Source organism: Podarcis melisellensis, assembly GCF_964234715.1.
Source record: "Podarcis melisellensis genome assembly, chromosome: 3".
Classification (NCBI taxonomy): Eukaryota; Metazoa; Chordata; class Lepidosauria; order Squamata; family Lacertidae; genus Podarcis; species Podarcis melisellensis.
Genome location: NC_138530.1, coordinates 48,257,706 through 48,276,975, shown reverse-complemented (window position 1 = coordinate 48,276,975; position 19,270 = coordinate 48,257,706). Strand labels below are relative to the sequence as shown.

The 19,270-nt window shown below is 42.8% G+C and overlaps 1 protein-coding gene across 4 annotated transcripts in view; it reads right to left on the bottom strand.

The window, feature by feature from the left end:
- The window catches only part of TRIM67 (tripartite motif containing 67), a 37,489-nt gene extending 25,802 nt beyond the window's left edge, over nt 1-11,687 (bottom strand). For all 4 annotated transcript variants that reach the window (XM_081906836.1, XM_081906838.1, XM_081906837.1 and 1 more), the window contains exons 1-4: nt 9,829-11,687; nt 2,647-2,742; nt 1,084-1,206; nt 242-352 (exon numbers count right to left, since the gene is read on the bottom strand). In XM_081906836.1, the coding sequence (XP_081762962.1) occupies nt 242-352; nt 1,084-1,206; nt 2,647-2,742; nt 9,829-10,770 (1,272 nt within the window). In that variant the 5' untranslated portion in view covers nt 10,771-11,687. The remainder of the gene's footprint in view (nt 1-241; nt 353-1,083; nt 1,207-2,646; nt 2,743-9,828) is intronic.
- Nucleotides 11,688-19,270: the final 7,583 nt, after the last annotated feature.

Here is a 19,270-nt window from a genome sequence, read left to right as displayed (position 1 = left end):
TTGTGATAAGGAAAGTGGTTGGGGAAAATGCATTGGAAAGTTTGGGCTAACGCCTGATGCAACATTGTCGAACCTCTCTCTGAACAAATTAGGGTAAGTGCTCACTAAATTTTCAGCATCTTCTAACCTGCTTCCAAACAAATCAGGATGAATGCTTAATGAGCGAGCACACGTGGGGCTTCAGAAGTACAATACTTCATTATTATTTTCTCATAAATCACAACATTAAGAGGCAACATACCTGTAAAAACCCAGAAGGGTCATTTTCTTTGATTACTTCAAGACAATATTCCATAAGCCCTGTAGACTGGCGCAGTTTCAGAGTACAGTGGTTTATCTGGTCCCAAACAACCTGGGGAGGGGGAAATTCCATGTATAGCAGATAATCCTCTGGGCTTTCACTGAATTAAATAACTTATTTTGGAAGCAACAGCAGGAAAGCAAAGGCTCTTGCAGCCATATGGACACTACCTCATCTGCATCAGTGCCACTGAGTTGTCATTACTTAGCCCTAGTTCTTTATAAGAATTTCATCATAATTTTAATGGTGCTAAATAATATGGATAATTCATGCTTAAGACAATCCATTAAAGAAATTAAAAATAAAATACATTTAAAAAATGGAAGTTCTATGCTCAGAGACAATATACCTCTGCTTACCATAGACTGGAAACAAAGAGGGAGTGGCTATCTCTAGCATGCCCTAGTTGTAAGGTTTAAAGGGGCATTGACCAGCCACCATTGGATACAGATAGGCCAACTCAATATATCTTTTCTTTATCTATCCTGGTGTAAACCTGGTTGCAGTAGCAGTGGGGAATGACTAGGGAGCATTTTCAGGGAAGAATCAGCAGACACAGTAAGACACAGTTTTCTCCACAACCACCAACCTTCTCCTATAATGTCCTGTATGTCCTTGACTTTATGTTATCACATACCATAAATGTGGTTTGAGAGTTCATTTGCCATGATAACATACGGCCCTCATTCTAATGGGGCTTGATCTTGGGGCAGTACCCAGCAGATGGTATCTCAAATAAGCCTACGCATTTATGGGTGTTGTCAAATGAAATTTTCACTCACCTTTAACTTGTGTTCACGCTCTTTGGTAACTTTTGTGAGCAGTTTTGCCTTCTGACGAGTCAAAGCGTCAACCAAGGCATCACACTGAGCCACCAGACAGGCTTCATAGTCCAAGCCATTTTCCTTGAAGACAAAAAAACCCCACATTTCCTTCTACAACTGAAAGCCTGTTTTACTCAATGCATTGCCAGTGTTTCATCTTCCTGGGGATTTTTTTTTTAAATGAGGATTTGGCAGCATGCTGTTTGTGTGATTCATTACAAGTTGTGACGTTAATAGCAGCTTGTTGTAAAAGTTCTGTGGGGATGCTATCAAGACGGTTATGCTGGAACATTGAAAAAGTCTAAATCTTTAGCATATTTAATTTTTTGCAGTTCTGGGAAATGTTACTATAAAATGGTTCGGCATCATGGGGAGCATATGCACAACTCCCATTCATTTCAGTGGGACTTGCTTGCATAGAGAGTTTGTGGTGGACTGTCCCCACTGTCTCCAAATTTGTTTTCAAAGGTGTCATTGCAATCTGAAATTCATTTGTGGCTGCACAGTGTACAAGCGGAAAATAACTCAGTTTGAAACAAAACAGCTGACAATCAATGTATTGTTTCAGTACGTGGGCATGAGTATTGCTGTAAAGAAACACGTAGCTTCAATTCTACTGAGCCTGACTAAAGTCTTAGGGTATGCCTGAGTAAGTATGAACAACATTCCAGCTTTGTAAAATCAAAATAATAGTTTCTTCTCCAGAGCTCTTCATTAGTTTAGATGGTAAGCATAACAACTGGGTATGTGTTGGGTATGTGTCTCTGTGTGAACAGGATTTTAATTTTTTTATTTTGCTGGTGTTATTGGATTAACATTTTGCAATGTTGACCAAATAAGCAACTTCTAAAAAGCAAAGTGGGGCAGGATTGGAACCAAAGAAACTTTTATAAACCAAACTAACACCCAGATTCTACACACAGTTACCTGGAAGCAAATGCCCATTGGTTTCAAAAGTGTTTGCTTCTAAATAAGTGTGCATAGGAGTGCGCCCTAAAATAATGCAGTTTTCTTTCTTTATTCTTTTTGCAAAAAAATGCCTATACCTCCAACATTAATTAAAAAGATATATATGGCAATGAACAGCATAAAATGCACAATAAAATTACGTTCATAACTAAACACAAAATGCATCAATAATCAGTAGATCAGATTAATAGCTACATAGATATAGTTGGATCACCATTCAGGAACTGCCTGGGTAAACACATGAGTATTAAGCAGGTACCTAAATGCCAATACTATAGGTGCTGTAGGATTGTCAGTGCTGATGTTCATTGGAGGCTTGAATTGATTATCATTATAATCTGTTTAAATGGTGATCGCTATAATTTGTTCTATCAATGAACCTAGCACAGAGTTATTTGTTGTGCTGGATTGTGACATATAGCATCTGTTTCAAGTTAGCCATATAGTCCTATTAAAATAAAACAAAAACTACAAAACATGCTTAATATCTGCCTGTTTAGTTACTGCAGTTTGATATAAAATCCAAAACAGCTAGAATTCTGTAATTATTACCTGTATCTGCTGTAGTATATTTTTCAGCTGAACCAGAAATTCCTTTGCTTCCTTTGCTTTATCTGAAATGCCATTTAAAGCCTGAGACAGTTGTGCCTGTAAGGGGGAAAAAGCCCAGTGACGCCAAGTATAAAACAGATAATCTTTATTCTTATGCCTAAATATGCCTAAAATGGCTTAAAATATGCCTAAAATAGTTACTATATATCTTAACATTTTTTAGGTACATGGGTGGCGCTGTGGGTTAAACCACAGAGCCTAGGACCTGCCGATCAGAAGGTCGGCGGTTCGAATCCCCATGATGGGGTGAGCTCCCATTGCTTGGTCCCAGCTCCTGACAACCTAGCAGTTCGAAAGCACATCAAAGTGCAAGTAGATAAATAGGTACCACTCTGGCGGGAAGGTAAACTGCATTTCCATGCGCTGCTCTGGTTCGCCAGTTGTGCATGACTCTGGGGTTGTGGCGCTCATCTCGTTTTATTGGCCGAGGGAGCCGGCGTACAGCTTCCGGGTCATGTGGCCAGCATGACTAAGCCGCTTCTGGCGAACCAGAGCAGTGCACGGAAACACTGTTTACCTTCCCACCAGAGCAGTACCTATTTATCTACTGGCACTTTGACGTGCTTTCGAACTGCTACGTTGCCAGGAGCAGGGACTGAGCAACGGGGGCTCACCCCGTCATGGGGATTCGAACCGCCGACCTTCTGATCGGCAAGTCCTAGGCTCTGTGGTTTAACCCGCAGCGCCACCCGCGTCCCATCTCTTACTCCCCTCCTTACCCATCTCTAAAGACATCACTCCCACTCCCTATATGCCTTGCCAAAGCTAAGCCTCCCTTTACAACTTGCCAAAGCGATTCCATCTCTAGACCTTGCCAAACTTTCCACTTTCCACTTCTTGAACAGGGCCACCTGCCTGCATGCTTCAGTTGCCCAACCACTTTCTTGCATTTATCTCCAGGAAGAAACAAAGTTAACAACAGCAACATCATGTGCAAACATCAAATCAATTCAAATCCAGGAGAGATACAAACTAGAATAAAGATTTTAAAAGGCATGTTGCAAGAGGAAAACCTTTGGCAGGCTACAAAAATGCAATGGAGATGACACCCACCTGATGCATAGGGAGTTCCAAAGGGTAGATGCCTCCACACTCAAGGCTATCCAAACCCTTGTAAACTATCATGCAGCCCACAAGTTCCTTCACAGTAATGGAAAGAAGCTAAATTGCCCCATGTTGTAAATGCCATTGACCAAAGCCATTAAGAATTCCTGACTCTGGCTATTTTTCCAATATTTTTCTTAACCACTTGTCCCAGAATCTGTCAACAGCATAGCATACTAGGACAGGTTCCTTATTGATTTTACAAATAAGCATTAATCCTACTATTCCTTCTCAGATAAAAGTTCATTGTTTATTCTGTATGTAATAGCAGCAGCAGATTAATATTGATCTTCTCTCACCTGATCTGCTTGCTGACTGAAGCTTACAAATTGCAGAGAATGGGAAGTTTCAGGACTTTGGAGGCCCACATTCTAAAACAGAGAGATTAATTCCTAAACCCGCGGAGGGCTGGTTCACAAACGGAAATGGGTAGCCCCATCCAAATGCAATTCCTCCCATAAGAGCTGCTTTGGATCAGCCCAGCCTCCAACTAGTCCAGCATTCTGCTTCCAACAGATGATTAAACTCACAAGCAAGGCATGAAGACGTGACGTCCCATTGTCTGTCCTGAGCAAATCCTGCCAATAACCAGTAACTACTTATTTCTTTGACCCAGGCAATTCCTCCCCCCAGTTCTGTGCACATGCACTTCCCCTTAACCTGATAGCCCTGGACTGAATTCTGGGGAAATCTACTCCTCCATTAACACTATTCAATGACTGAATATGATTTACTGGGTTAAGTTGTGGGTATGCAGCCAATGATGCAGCATTAGAAGTTCGCCAGTTGCCAAGCACATTTTGCTCCTGGCTATCAGTCACCTGTGACAAAGTGAAGATGCCTGGGTGCCAGGATGGCGCCTGATGTCTCCACCATCTGGAGGTGTGTGCCTGGGGATCCTGGGATCTTGACTGTTTTCACACATTAGCAACACATCCTGTAGAATTCTGTTATATTTTAACTGCACAATCAGAATGAATTCCAGAAACTAAAAAGTTGTATTGATATAACTTTGGAGCCATCTGGCCCCAAAATTGGCAACTAGGTATTCCGTGTTGGTGACGGTAACCCTGGTTTAAGGAGACATTTGCCGCCTAGTTTATATATCTAATGTTCTAACACAGCTTACTTGTCTCAAACTACTACTCTCAAGAGCTCAAAAAGCATTGGGTTATAATTAAATTGGTATTTGCACTTTTATTAGACTTTTATTAGATCAACTTCATTTTTACTGGACCAGCTTCTTAACTTTTAATTAGATGCTGCCTTCTTGTTGTACAGTGGTACCTCTGGTTAAGAACTTAATTCATTCTGGAGGTCAAAACTGTTCTTAACCTGAGGTACCACTTTAGCTAATGGGGCTTCCTGCTGCCGCTGCACCGCTGCCACGTTATTTCTGTTCTCATCCTGAAGCAAAGTTCTTAACCCGAGGTACTATTTCTGGGTTAGCGGAGTCTGTAACCTAAAGTATCTGTAACCTGAAGCGTCTGTAACCCGAGGTACCACTGTATATATATATATATGTATGTGGGAAAACTGCACACACCCAGATGTGTTTGCTATTGTTTGGTATTTTCTGCTATACAGTGTACTGTATCCCCATCCTCATCCATTTTTCTAGGGATAACACTCCTTATTTCATGAAAGGAGGGGGGAAAGTCCTGGTTTCCCCAGGTCTAAAAAGGAACATGAACAAATGCATTTGTTCTCCACCAAACTGCACAAGTGACTGGAACAAAGAAAGGTGCCTTCTACTGTCTGTCCATCTAGTTCATTAATGTATGCTACACTGACCTGGAGATAGCAATAAACTTGAAACAACCAGCACAAAACCCCAAGGTGGAATTCAACATTGTGTTATTACAACCATTCAATCAGTGCAAGTATTTCTGCTTGCCCAACTAAACCATCTCCTCTTTCCCTTCCCTTGTGCAATGTACTGGGGGTTCTCTCGACCTTCCCATAACCAATTGGGGGGCACAAGGGAGCAGGTGGGAGAAGAGGGCAGAAAGCCCCAGTTGCCCTGGCTGGACTCCTTGCTTTGTGCAACTGCTGGGACGCGGGTGGCGCTGTGGGTTAAACCACAGAGCCTAGGACTTGCTGATCAGAAGGTCGGCGGTTCGAATCCCCGCGACGGGGTGAGCTCCCGTTGCTCCTGCCAACCTAGCAGTTCGAAAGCACGTCAAAGTGCAAGTAGATAAATAGGTACTGCTCCGGCGGGAAGGTAAACGGCGTTTCCGTGTGCTGCTCTGGTTTGTCAGAAGCGGCTTAGTCATGCTGGCCACATGACCCGGAAGCTGCATGCCGGCTCCCTCAGCCAATAAAGCGAGATGAGCGCCGCAATCCCAGAGTCGGTCACGACTGGACCTAATGGTCAGGGGTCCCTTTAACTTTACCTTTAGTGCAACTGCTTAGTTGTATCTGGTCCCTATTATCAAAACCAGCACAATAAAATACTATATACAACACAGAACTAAAACAACCATCAAACCGACTCATCAAAACTGCTAACCATAACACAGGAACTTAAAACCAAATCTTAAAAGGCCTGGATGAACAGACAAGTCTTAATCTGGCACCAAAAAGGCAGTGGTGTTGGTGTCTTGGCCAGCTGCAACATGGTACACACAATAAAAAAGAAGCATTTGGGAGGAGTCACCAACAACTTAAATTACACCTTGCATAACAATTGATAAGAACAGTATTTTCAAAGGTGTTGGATGAAATGCTTTATTGATCGATGCACCATTTCAAATAATCACTCAACTTAATTATAAAACTATGAGCACAAAGACAGTGTAACTTGTAACTTGTAGGTACAGTGTTTTTATTTCTCTTTGCATCAGGTTTCCCCTAATGCTGTTTCATCCTTTTGGTTGTAAATTCTGGAAAGAAAATAAGCACACAATTAACTAATTTTTGTGATAATAGTGATTATCTTGTGCTCCTATAAGTGTTAATTATCCTAGTGCAATATCCTTGGCAGGATGTAAATGTGACGTCAGGGAGCCAACATCCTCACTGACTGTTTTCTTCCAAGCGAATAGCATGTTAAAGCCACATATTTAAAACTGGCTGCAGCAGGATATTTGCATGCTGCAATTCTCTGTAATTTACAGCCTCCTGAGCCCCATAATAGTGGCTAAATCATAAATCAAAGTGCCATGGGCTGAATTGGACTGCACATTTCATCAGGTTTTATGAGTTCCTGCATGGATAAGGCTGTGGGAGGAGGTAGAGAGCGTTCACCCATCATGAGCATATGCTACTTGCAACTATTTTGCAAACTGATTCCTCCTCCTGCCCATATGTCTAGGAAGCCAGCCTTTTTGTCATGCTTAAATCATCTTTTGAATAATCTGGGGAGCCATTTAGCAAGCAGATCTAGTGCAATGTCTCCACATGGTGCAGTTCAAAATAGCTCCAGTTTACCTATGAAGATTTAAATAGGAGGTGGGCAGTCTAAATGATCAAGGGAAATTATTTTGACTGTTCCAATTTATTGAACAAATACCTTGCCCCACAGGCACCCTGGCTATGTAGCCTCCCATCCACTTTTACACACTGTAGTCTGAATAATGTAGACTATGCAGTTAAGAGTTTTGGGGTACAGTGGATTCTGACCAGGAAGACAAGTCAGAGAAGATCAGGGGTTCTTTAACTATGGCATGGCCCCAGTGCTTCCTGGTGATCCCCAAGATCATACTAAAAATAACAGGCAAATGTTGAAAGAGCCAGATAAGTCCTTCAGTTTCTGAAGAGGAATAGTTCCAGTCTTATAATATAAACTGAAAAGCAGCTGCCTCTGCTTCTTCAGCAGTGCAAGTGGTTGCTGTAAAGAAGTCAACCAACTGGGTAGAAAAAATAGTCAATGGTTGTTGTTGAGTACTGAGCTACATGAGCCAGAAATCTTCACTCACTACTGGAGTTCCTACTTAATTCATTTAAGAAATTGATTCAAACATTTGGGAAGGTCATATGCCACAATCCTCAGGGGACTGAATCACCTCAGAATATATGAAGCAGATGTATTTTTGAATGCAACTAAATAAAAATCTCCCTGCCCAATGTTACCACATGAGAGAAAAGAATAGAGTAGCAGCATTCAAGCCATCCCACAGGAACATAACTGTCACAGTTCCCTGAGAGCTCTGATGTATAAATGTATAATGTATGCATTATTTAATAACAGAAAGCGCTTCACCCAAGTGCAATGTGAATAATCAATAAATACTTTGTAGGCCTTTATTTTCAGCAAGGATGAATGGATATAATTGGCTTTCAGCTCAATCTCAAGAGCTTCATGTTCTACTCAAAAGTAAAGAAAATACAACTGTATTTAATAGAAATAATACAAATGCCATGCTCTTATCTATGAAATCTATGTCCTGTGATCTCAAAACTGAAATGAATTGGTTTAAACCCTAAAATTTTATTGAATGGCTAATAGTTGAATGCGTAGTAAATAGTAAATAAAAATAACAAAGCAGAAGGGAATACTTGATTACGCTTATTCACTTACCTAGGATTCTTTATTCCCATAATTTAAGAGCCAAGAAAATAACATTTTATCCTGCAACTTTAATACAGATTGGTTTTTCAACAGACTTGTAGAATGGAAATGAAATCCAGAGTAGTGATGTGTGAACAAAAATTGCATTAACTGTTGTTTTTTTTAAAAAAAATGTTGCCGGAAACCTACAAGGAAAATTTCCATATTCTCCTCCCCCACTCTGAATAAACACCTATTGCTTTTCTTAGCAAACATCCCCCAAAAACCAAATTACAATGAATACATTCCTACTATAACACTTAGTTGTTTCAGGATGGTCACTCTGAACTATTCTGCTGCTGCAAAGTGGTTTATAAAGCTGTTAGTAGAAGTTTCCCGAGGGTGGAAAGCACAGGCAAGTTGCACAGCAGATTAGTAAGAGGGGTCTAGTCAGGTATCTCTAATATAATGTTATTTGTCTCTCACCAAGGTGGCCTTGAGGAAGTCCCTATCCATTAGCCCCATCATAGGGAGGTGCTGGACTCCCATTCTCTTCAACCAGGCCTTTGGCTGATTAGATCTGATACCCTTTTAAATGTGTTGTGGGAGCGGGTGGGAAGGGGACAAGGGTTATTGGTTTATTCTTGTTCTTGTTTTTATTATGTATTTTGTGGGGTTTTGATTTTTTTCCCCTTGTTGTGAGTGATCCAAAAAAAGATGAAGGGTGGCATACAAATTTAGTGAATAAATAAATATAATAAACAATAATAACCATCCATGGCATTTTGCTATGCTGACCAGAGCTGATGGGAGTCCAACATCTGGACATCTACAAGTTTCCTACCTTTCTTTGCCCATTGTTCTTCATCTTTAGAATGGGAGAAAGGGTTGTTAGAATGGTAAATACAATGGCAATAGTACAGAACTGTGCAACTTTAAGAAAAAACTGTACTGTAATGCTTTGGGAAGAACCTTGGAGGAGATCTTGGGATGCACTCAAAGTTCACTTCATGTAGTTCAGCTGTCCCTCAATACACTTTAAGAGCTGGTTCATACAGCAATTAGGACCATTATACAGAACAGCAGCAAATTTCTAGAAGAAGAAATAGCAGAGCTATATATTCAGCCTGGACTCAAGACATGTTGTGCTGCAGTGACCCTGCTCCCTAGGGTTGGGTTTACTCAATGGTGTTGGGAAAGACGGGACCCTTTTGTTTAAAACCTGTACATGTACATTACTGGCATTCCAAAAAAAATTCCACCTAGGGGTGAAATAAATACCTGCTGAAAGTGATTTATAGGGTGGGCCTTCACCACTCTTTCAGGGCCAATTTATCTATAGCGTTGGGATTTTCATCTGCTGTAGCGATTGCTAGTTCAGTTCTAGAGGGCGGTAATGGCTCCTTACGAAAGAACCGGGAGTCAATGGCCGGTTGTGATCTGGCGTGACACGCTCCAGCCTTTGCCAGCAGGCGGTGCAGGCGAGCGAGCTGTAGAGCAAAGATCAGGACCTCTCCTTGCCTTACCTTGTGCTGCTTCCACATGGCCCCCAAGGCCTTCACCTCGTGCTTGGCGTGCTTGCCTTCTTCCAGGCACTGGTAGCAGACGGGAGTCCGGCAGGTCACGCAGTACATGCTGTAGTTCTCCAGCTCGTGATCCGCGCAGGTCGGGGGCTTGCGCGCAGCCCCGGGCGCTTTGCTACCCCCGCCGCCTCCACCAGCTGCTCCGCCGCTCGCTCCGCTCGGGGCTCCCTGCTGGCTGGGCGGAGGGACCAAGCGGTGCTTGGCAAAGGGCCCCCGGGACGGGTGGCACTTGACCTGGCAAGAGGCGCAGTAGAGCACCTCGCATTGCTCGCACATCACGGCGGCCGGCTCGGGGGGGCTGCGGTCGCACAGCTGGCACTTGGCGGCGGCCGAGGCGGCGGCCCGGCCCTGCTGGTAGCGCTGCACTATGGCCTCCAGGAGCCGGTTGCGCTGGAAGCCGCGTAGGCCGCGATGGTCCAGCGAGGCGCTGCGGTGGCATTGCGGGCAGGTCAGCGAGGAGCTGGTGCCTCCACCTCGAGGGGCTGCCGCCGCCGAGGAGCCTGGAGGAGGTGGCACCAGGGGCAGAACCCGCACCCCGTTGGGAGACTTAAGGCTCGGGGTGTAGGAGCCGTAGCCGCTGTCGGTCTCGCTGTGCAGGCTCAGCTTGTCCGCATGATCCACGCCGCCGCCGCCTCCGCCTGCTCCGCTGCCCCCTCCGGCCCCGCAGTCGTAGTCGAGAGAGGCTGGTCCGGAGGCTCCGGCCCCGGCTCCCGGCGCTGCCGCAGGGCCCCGGGGGTGCAGCATGGCGGGCAGGTGCTGCTCTGTCTCCGGCGTCTGCACGGCGATGGTTCGAGCGCAAGGCAGGCAGACATTGTGCGAGCAGGGCAAGATGATGGGCTCCCGGAACAGTGAGCCGCACACGGGACATTTCAGCTCCTCTTCCATGGCTGCGGGTGGCTTTGTGTCCAAACAGCGAGAGCGGGCTGGGATGGAACCGATCAGCGCAAATACAGCGGGGTACAGTCAGCCTTATTGCTGCTCTTCCGGGAGCCCTTTCCCTCCATGTTCCACAGTAGCCGCTGTCTCTTCCTGCTGCTGTTCTTGCAGCTGGAAAGATGTCGGAGAGGAGTCAGCTTTCAGCACCGCGACAGGATGGACAGCTCCTTGCTGAGCGGATGTTGCTGAGTTCAGCACCGCGGCGCGGATAGACTGCTTTCCCAGCTGTGTTGCTCTAGCTCGGTTCAGCACCACGATGGAGTTGGATAGCTCCTTTGGGTTGAGTTCAATAGCGCTGATGGGGTTGGCCGGCTCTTCCTGATGTACAGCTGCTGAGTTCTGCACGCATAGGGGAGCTGGAGGCGGGGGTCTTTTCCAGGCGCTGTAGCTGCTGCCGCAGCGGGACTGACCTTGCCTAGTTGCAGCCAAAGGGGTGGAAGACAGCTATTGTTTATTGCAAAGGAATTTCCTTGCCCTTGGTGTATGCAGTTAGCATAGTAGTCGGCTAGCTGGAATTCGTGTTGCATAGATTAAAGGAGAGACAGAAGGGGAAAGAACCGTAAAGGGGGCGGGAATAGCTTTTTCAGCAAATAGGTGATCGCTTGCTATGTGACTGAAAGGAGAGAACGAGTTTTATTTAAAGGGAGATGTCTTTATACGATAAAAATCCATTATTTATAGACAGGATTGAACATAGTGGGGGTTTCTTTATCTCTATTAGCGTGCTTTCCCCCTGAGGGAAGACGGGGATGTTCAAATGAGGAAGCTTGAAAGAAGAGAGCAAGCTGCAAATATGTTTTCCTTTCCACATCCTTTATCATGCTGGAACACAAATTCCAACCACATAATATTGCACACTGTTAACTAGAAGAATGAAATAGATTTTATTATTATTATTATTATTATTATTATTATAGATGGTACACAGGCTGAATTGTGATTGGATAGTGGCATTCCACACACATACAAAAGATTATGTTGGAAGTAGGAAAAAAAACCCTGCACCACTCCACTAGCAACCGAATCCAAATTTGCTTCAAAAATAAATCAGAGTTGACAGCTGAGTGTTTTGTGAGTTGGAAATAACCATCATTACAAGGATGCACTAGCAGTGGGAAATCCCATCTGTTTTTTCTTTGCTCTACATATGTTTAGGATAATAGAAAGATGGAATGCTAGAATAAAACAGAGATGATAAAAAGCCATTATTTTGTGACTTGGAAGAGATTATAATGGTTTGTAACCCAAGTAGCAATGGTATAGAAAATAAACTGGGTAGGTTGCTCCAAGACCCTTTTTAGTAATAAATAGTCTTACACTTTGCTTACTTAAGTGTGTATGGATGTTTTAAAATATACTTGAAACCAAGGGGAACAAAAGGTGAAAGATTACCAAGGATTACCAAGAAACTGTATAAAACCAGAATTGGCTGGAATGCTGTTTTAAATGCAACACATTTTATTTTCCCTTTAAATCTGTTCCTCTACTACCCAGATCTGAGCTAGTGGCATATATGGCTAAAGAGGAAGGGCCAAAAAAGAGTAAAGAAGCAATACGTATATGTTATAGAGGTGGGTTAATAATTAGTGCCTTGGAATGCAAAATAAATCATTTCAGTCCTGGAATCCAGCCAAAATACTAACTACAGCTAGTTAGCATGGCTTTCTCAATATTTGGCCATCTCTCCACTGTCTTATTGATATGTCAGCATGAATATGTCCATGAAAAAAAATGGGAGATTCTGAAGCATCTAAGATCCAAAGGTGGTTTGAAGGTGTTGAAGCACTTCAGAATGTCCCAGAGTTTTCTTACATATATGTATTATTAACTACAATCATCGCCATCACCATCACTCTAATTCAAAATGTTTCATTAGTTTAAGAAACAGCTTGTTGCATGGTGCAGGGGCTATGGTCAGAAGGGAATTTTGTAATGTCCACAGCTGTGGAGATCCTGTTCTATGGATCACGACTTCTGCCTGGGGTATATTTTGATAACTGATGGGCCGATTGCTGGTTGACACAGAAAATGAAAAACTGTCTCAACTCTGTTCATCCTACAACTTTAAGTACCAGTTTAAGAGACATTACAAACAGCAGGTGCCTGCACAATTACCTGAGCACTACACATTTAGCATATTCTCCTGTGCATGAGAGCACAGTATGAGATCTTGCACATTAATTTTGACATAGATAACATGATAGAATTTCCAGGTGAATTGTGCCTACCTTGGTTGCAGGAGGTGCCTATTTCAGTTAATTAGGGGTGTCTAGCAATGTGTGTCCCAAGCAGCTTACTAAACTGGAGCCACCACAGAGCAATTATTACTGTGTGTTTAACACTACTCACATTTTTAACCATTTCAGTCAAATCCTCAGATGGTTATTAGAGTGTTTTCCAATTGTTTCACAGTATAATCTTGCTTATATCATTGTATTAACGGACCTACAAGAAACATGCCATTATGCTTGTTCTTTGATCATATTCTCATACAGGATTTGATCTAAGGTGTAAACTCATTGTTACATATAAAAGTTCCTGCTGCAAAACAGAGTTTCTTTCTACCTACAATTGTATGGAAGAAGCAAGGTCTAATGTCTTATTCTGGAAGTAGCTATATTCTCTTACTTCCAGTGCAAACTTGCACTGGCAAATGAATGTAGAAAGATGGTGCAAGAGAGGCAGAGGTGAACTGCTCTGCCACATTTGCTTCTCATATGATGTTTCTGCCAATACCATAACTGCTATAGCAGGGAGCAATGGGACCATAAATATGGAAAAGTTACAGCTAATTGCACTTAGAAGAAAAAGGGGGTAGGAAAAAACCCCCAGAAATAATTTCTCTCTCAAAAGCAGACTACAAAAGCTTGGGCTGCAAGGAGAGCACTTCTCCTTGCATTGTCTGAAATAGCACCTTCCTCCTTGGAGTGAGCAATAGCCAATCTTCTGGGCCCTATCTTGCAACAAGATTCAGCCAACAACAACGGATTCTCCCATTTCACCAGTTCTTCTTCTGAGAAACTCCTCTGAACCAGTTAATAAATAAGCTCTCACTACAAATCCAAACTATGCTTGGCAGATCCCACGTAGATAGGATAGTGCCTAGGGCTAGGTTAATGCTAAAGGCAGATTGTGGGCCCTATAAATTAATATGGGACATGAGGAAGTTGCAAGGGATCAGATGGTCTCCCTAAATGCCCATTGGTCCTCTGGTGTTGAATTATGTTTGTTTGCTGGCTAATATGGGTTGTCTCAAACCTAGACAGCATCTCAAACCTAGACAGCATTCCAAACCTAGACAGCATCCTAAAAAGTAGAGACATCACCTTGCCAACAAAAGTCCGTATAGTAAAAGCTATGGTTTTCCCAGTAGTGATGTATGGAAGTGAATGCTGGACCATAAAGAAGGCTGATCGCTGAAGAATTGATGCTTTTGAATTATGGTGCTGGAGGAGACTCTTGAGAGTCCCATGGACTGCAAGAAGATCAAACTGATCCATTCTGAAGGAAATCAGCCCTGAGCGCTCACTGGAAGGACAGATCGTGAAGCTGAGGCTTCAATACTTTGGCCACCTCCTGAGAAGAGAAGACTCCCTGGGAAAGACCTTGATGTTGGGAAAGATGGAGGGCACAAGGAGAAGGGGTACGAGATGGTTGAATAGTGTTCTCAAAGCTACCAGCATGAATTTGACCAAACTGTGGGAGGCAGTGGAAGACAGAAGTGCCTGGCGTGCTCTGGTCCATGGGGTCACGAAGACTAAACTAAATGACTAAATAACAACAACATGGGTTGTCTAATTTGACAGAAGGTGGCCATCTTTGAAGAATACTTCTGTTTGATCTTAAACTTATAACCCACCTTTCTAACCTAGTATCAAGCATAGTCAGTCAGGCAGAGGGCCTTCTCGGTAGTGGCGCCCACCCTGTGGAACGCCCTCCCTTCAGATGTGAAGGAAATAAGCAGCTAACTTCTTTTTAAAAGACATCTGAAGGCAGCCCTGTTTAGGGAAGTTTTTAATATTTAATGCTGTATTGTTTTTAACACTTGATTGGAAGCTGCCCAGAGTGGCTAGGGAAACTCAGCCAGATGGGCGAGGTATAATTTATTATTATTATCATTATTATTATTATCATTATCTACAACTGATAAACATTTCAATACACAATAAATACAATAAAACTGTATTTCTCTAAGCCTCTGCTTTATCTAATGAGACACGTCACACCTGCCTTTTGGCAAGTAATATAACATTGCACACCACCCCAATCTCCAAGCAGTGAGAGATTCGAAGGGTTCCAAGCATTTAACCTGGGTTTGTGTTCTCTTTGGAATGAGGTAAAGTGGAGATGATGGTGTCTTTATGACATACGGTTTATTTACACACACACACATATGCAACCTGAGCCTGTGAGGAGGGGTTAACAGCATTAACGGCCCAAGAGGCTCTTGCTTCTTCCATAGAGACAGCCTTGGATTCAAACAGAAATCAAACATCACTCTTGTTCTATCCTCCCAGCTTGCTGATTTGCCTCTAGCTTACATCACTCCCAACTCTCAACTCTGGCTTTGTCTTCTAACTATCCCCTAGTTAAGGAAGGGGCCCCCAACCATTTGCTGTCTCACACAGAGCCCCTTCCTTTGTTCCCCTTAATGGCCCATCACCTCACTGGGAAGCTAGCTTGGCTATTCCAGGAATTAGAAGGGATACCCAAGCAATTGAAGAGTCCTGGCACACAGCCTACTTTTCCCCACCAAAACTCATATAACATATGTGAATGTTGTTAATGTACAATAGAATGCAAGGTAGCTATTTTCAGGTCAAATGTACTGTATATTCTAGTTAAAGCAGATGTTACATTCAAACCAGGGGAACTTCCAAATTTTTACTTCATCCTGCAGTGAATCTGACTATGTCTAACCATATCTGCTTGTAGTTTATGGCTCTAGAAAGAGAACGTATGGCATAATGATATATTTTAAATAAACCAATCTCTCATGCTGTCAAGATTATTTTTCTCTATTTTTTGGCTGTACCTCATTCAAGGTACTTTCCAGATTTTTAAAGGTCAGTTGTTATAGATTTAGGCCTTGGCATAATGACAGCTGGGGTGGAACAATTTAGTATGTTGAACATTTTTCTTGCTTTATTTATCTCTCTATAGCTTTTATTTCAAGGAATCCAAGAAACAACTACCTTCTCAGTCAGCAAAATGGGTTGGCAATGGAAGTGTCATGACAGACTGTGGAGCAAGAACTTCCCTGCACTTGGCAAGTAGATGCACAATTATCATTCCATTAGAAACACAGAGGTGAAGAATTACCATCCTGCTGTCATGTTTAATGCTCCAGGGGCCAGAAGTGAAATTAATGAAGCCAAGGAGAAGGAATGCCCTTCTAGCCTAAGAAAATGCTGCCTATAATCCCCAGAGAACCTCTCATACCCACTATGAGGCTTACAGTCATACTGAAGAGCCAGGAGTAGCTTTCTTGAAGCTAGGTTGCTTTGTAACCTAGATTGCTACCGTGGAGGCACAGGTTCATTAATTTCTTCTAACTACCCACACAAACCCAGAGAGAGCACTTAGGCAAGTCCAAATAATCAAATCTGGTGTCAGGAGGAGGGGATGCAGCCTGCAAAGAGGGTATTTCCTTTAGGAAAAGGGCATTTCCATGCCATGTTTGCAGCTCTACATTTTACAAATGGGAAAGCTGAGTGGGAATGGTTTATCTTAGGCCAAGCAGAGAATTCAGGACTGAGAAAGGACATAAAGGCAGACCTTCTTTGTTCTAATCCAATACTATCCACTCTCCAAAGAACTCACAGTGAAAAAATAAAAAGCATGTGTATGAATAATTTTAAAAGTGTTTAATACTTTCATTTCCAGTTCCTTATCTTAACCTTTCAGCTCCTTGCCTGATGTTTCTTTCTCTAATATCTTTTTCACATATGTGAAATGATTTTAGGTGATTTTATCAAATGAATGTTTCATAGCTCTGTTGGTTAGAGCATAGTGCTGGTGATGCCAAGGTTGCAAGTTCAATCCCTGCATGGGACAGTTGCATATTGCAAGGGGTTGGACTAGATGATCCTCAGGGTCCCTTCCAACTCTACAATTCTATGATTCAAAACTTAAGAACCTAAGAATAAATTTGATGGATCAGAGCAAAAGGCATAACAAGTCCAGCATCCTCTTTTCAGAATGCCCACCTTGATGTCTATGGGCAGCCTTTGTGAACACAACAGCATTCTCCCCATTTGTGGTACCCAGCAGCTGGTATTCAGAGGCATACTCTGATGCTGGAGGTATAACATATCCATCAAGGCGATTGTACAAAGAATGCACAGAAATCACTAAGTGATTTATTGTATTTATACCCCACCTTTTTTCCAAGGAGCTCAAGGTGCTGTACATGGTTCTCCCCCTCATTTAATCCCCATAATAACCCTATGAGGTAAGTTAGGCTGGTCCAAGATCCCTCAGTGAATTTCATGGCTGAGTGGGGATTTGAACCTTGGTATCCCAGATCCTAGCCTAACACCCTAAGCACTATGCCACACTGACTCTTGGTGACTACACCACACTGACTCTCAAGTTGTCAGTGAGTCTCCATACCTATTTATTTCAGTGAACACAATTCTTCTTTTCCACACAATTCGTGGCCACTGTGTTTAACACCAATAGAATTACTTTCACAGTTACAACCCGTATTACTTCTCATCTTTCCCCATCCATTCCCCCTCTGGTTTAGCATTGCATTTCCTTATAAAATATAAAGGGTATAAAAAGAAGAGAAATGCTTCACATTGGGTGTATTACTTTACTTATGAGAGTGTATATGTCTTCTTTCCTGTTTTAGAAAGGAACTTTGATCTGATACCTTGCCTGAAGTCCCCACTTCTGGTAGTCAAAGCTTTGAACCTGAATCTCTGCCTGAGAAATGCTTTTCTATTGTTAGATTACTGCCATCAGATGAAGTCATTCACACACACCAGGATAATGAAACTGAAGGAAAAGCCACAGGAAGGAGACAGAGATACAATTTGAACAAAAGATCAAGTATACAGCAGATAAGACACTTTCATACTCATGGTGCAACGACAGAATGACCCAAGGAACCCAGTTGTCTTACTCAATGAATTTTGTCCTTTATGTTCTTCTTTGAATCTGTCTCTTTTTCCTTCAGTCTTTTCCCATCATGTCTTGCAGTGTCTTCCTGACTTCTTCTTCTTGACTTTTTTTCTGATCCATTTCTCTTCACTTTGCCCCCTCCCCAACATGGATCAACATGAATTTAAATTATTAATTACTGCAATCTTTGACAAAATCGTGAGTTCCAATTTGCATGTCACTTTGCTTGGGTATGCTGGCTTAAATTTATCTAGGAAACTGATGAGCAAAGCAGCATTTTTAAGGGCAATTCATACAATCGGTTTACAGGAATAGGACTTAACAGCTTTTTGCACGAGCAGCTATCATTTAGGTGATGTCATGATCACAGATCCATTACCAAGGATTATTCTTATCATATCAACCCATCAAGTAAAGCATTAGACTAGGACAAGATGAGAAAGATGGTCCTCGATAGTGGGTTGTGATAATGTGTTTTCTTCAAGGGCTTTTCTTTCTGAGAGTCAGAACTCCAAGGGAGCACTGATAAAAAAGGAGAAAATTGAGAACTCTTGCCCTTGAAGAAGAAACACTGCAGATATATTTGGGGAAATCTTAATTTCTCCACTCAGAGACTGTGGGTTGCCTCTCTGTCTTTTCTCTGTTGTTGCCTTCCTTGACATTTTTGGTGCTGCCCCTCTCTTGCTGTACTGGGTGTGCTGACTTTGACTGCCTTATGCAGAACACACAATGTTACATTGATTGTGAATGGCTTGTACAATGCACATAACAGGGATTCAGGGAAGAAGAAGCAGTAGCTATATATACCATAACAGATGTGCCTGGCGTAGAACAGCTACAGAGATGTGAAGGCCCAGAAAAAGAAAAGAAAGAAGAAATTCTCCCCCCTCACCAGGGATTCGTGTCTCTAGGAAGATTGAATTTTTAAATATTTTGCTGCCTTAAGCAAGTGCTATTTTCAAGATCAGTCCTTTATAGGACATTGGGTACTTCCATTGAGCAAGTACCAATGAATCAGAGTCATGCAGGAGCACAAGGTGTGCTCCTTGTACAATCTGTGGCAAATGCTGGTACAGTGGTGCCTCGGGTCACAGACGCTTCAGGTTACAGACTCCGCTGACCCAGAAATAGTACCTTGGGTTAAGAACTTTGCTCCAGGATAAGAACAGAAATCCTGCTCCAGCAGCGTGGCGGCAGCTGGAGGCCCCGTTAGCTAAAGTGGTGCTTCAGGTTAAGAACAGTTTCAGGTTAAGAATGGACCTCCAGAAAGAATTAAGTACTTAACCTGAGGTACCACTGTATGTAGGGACGCGGGTAG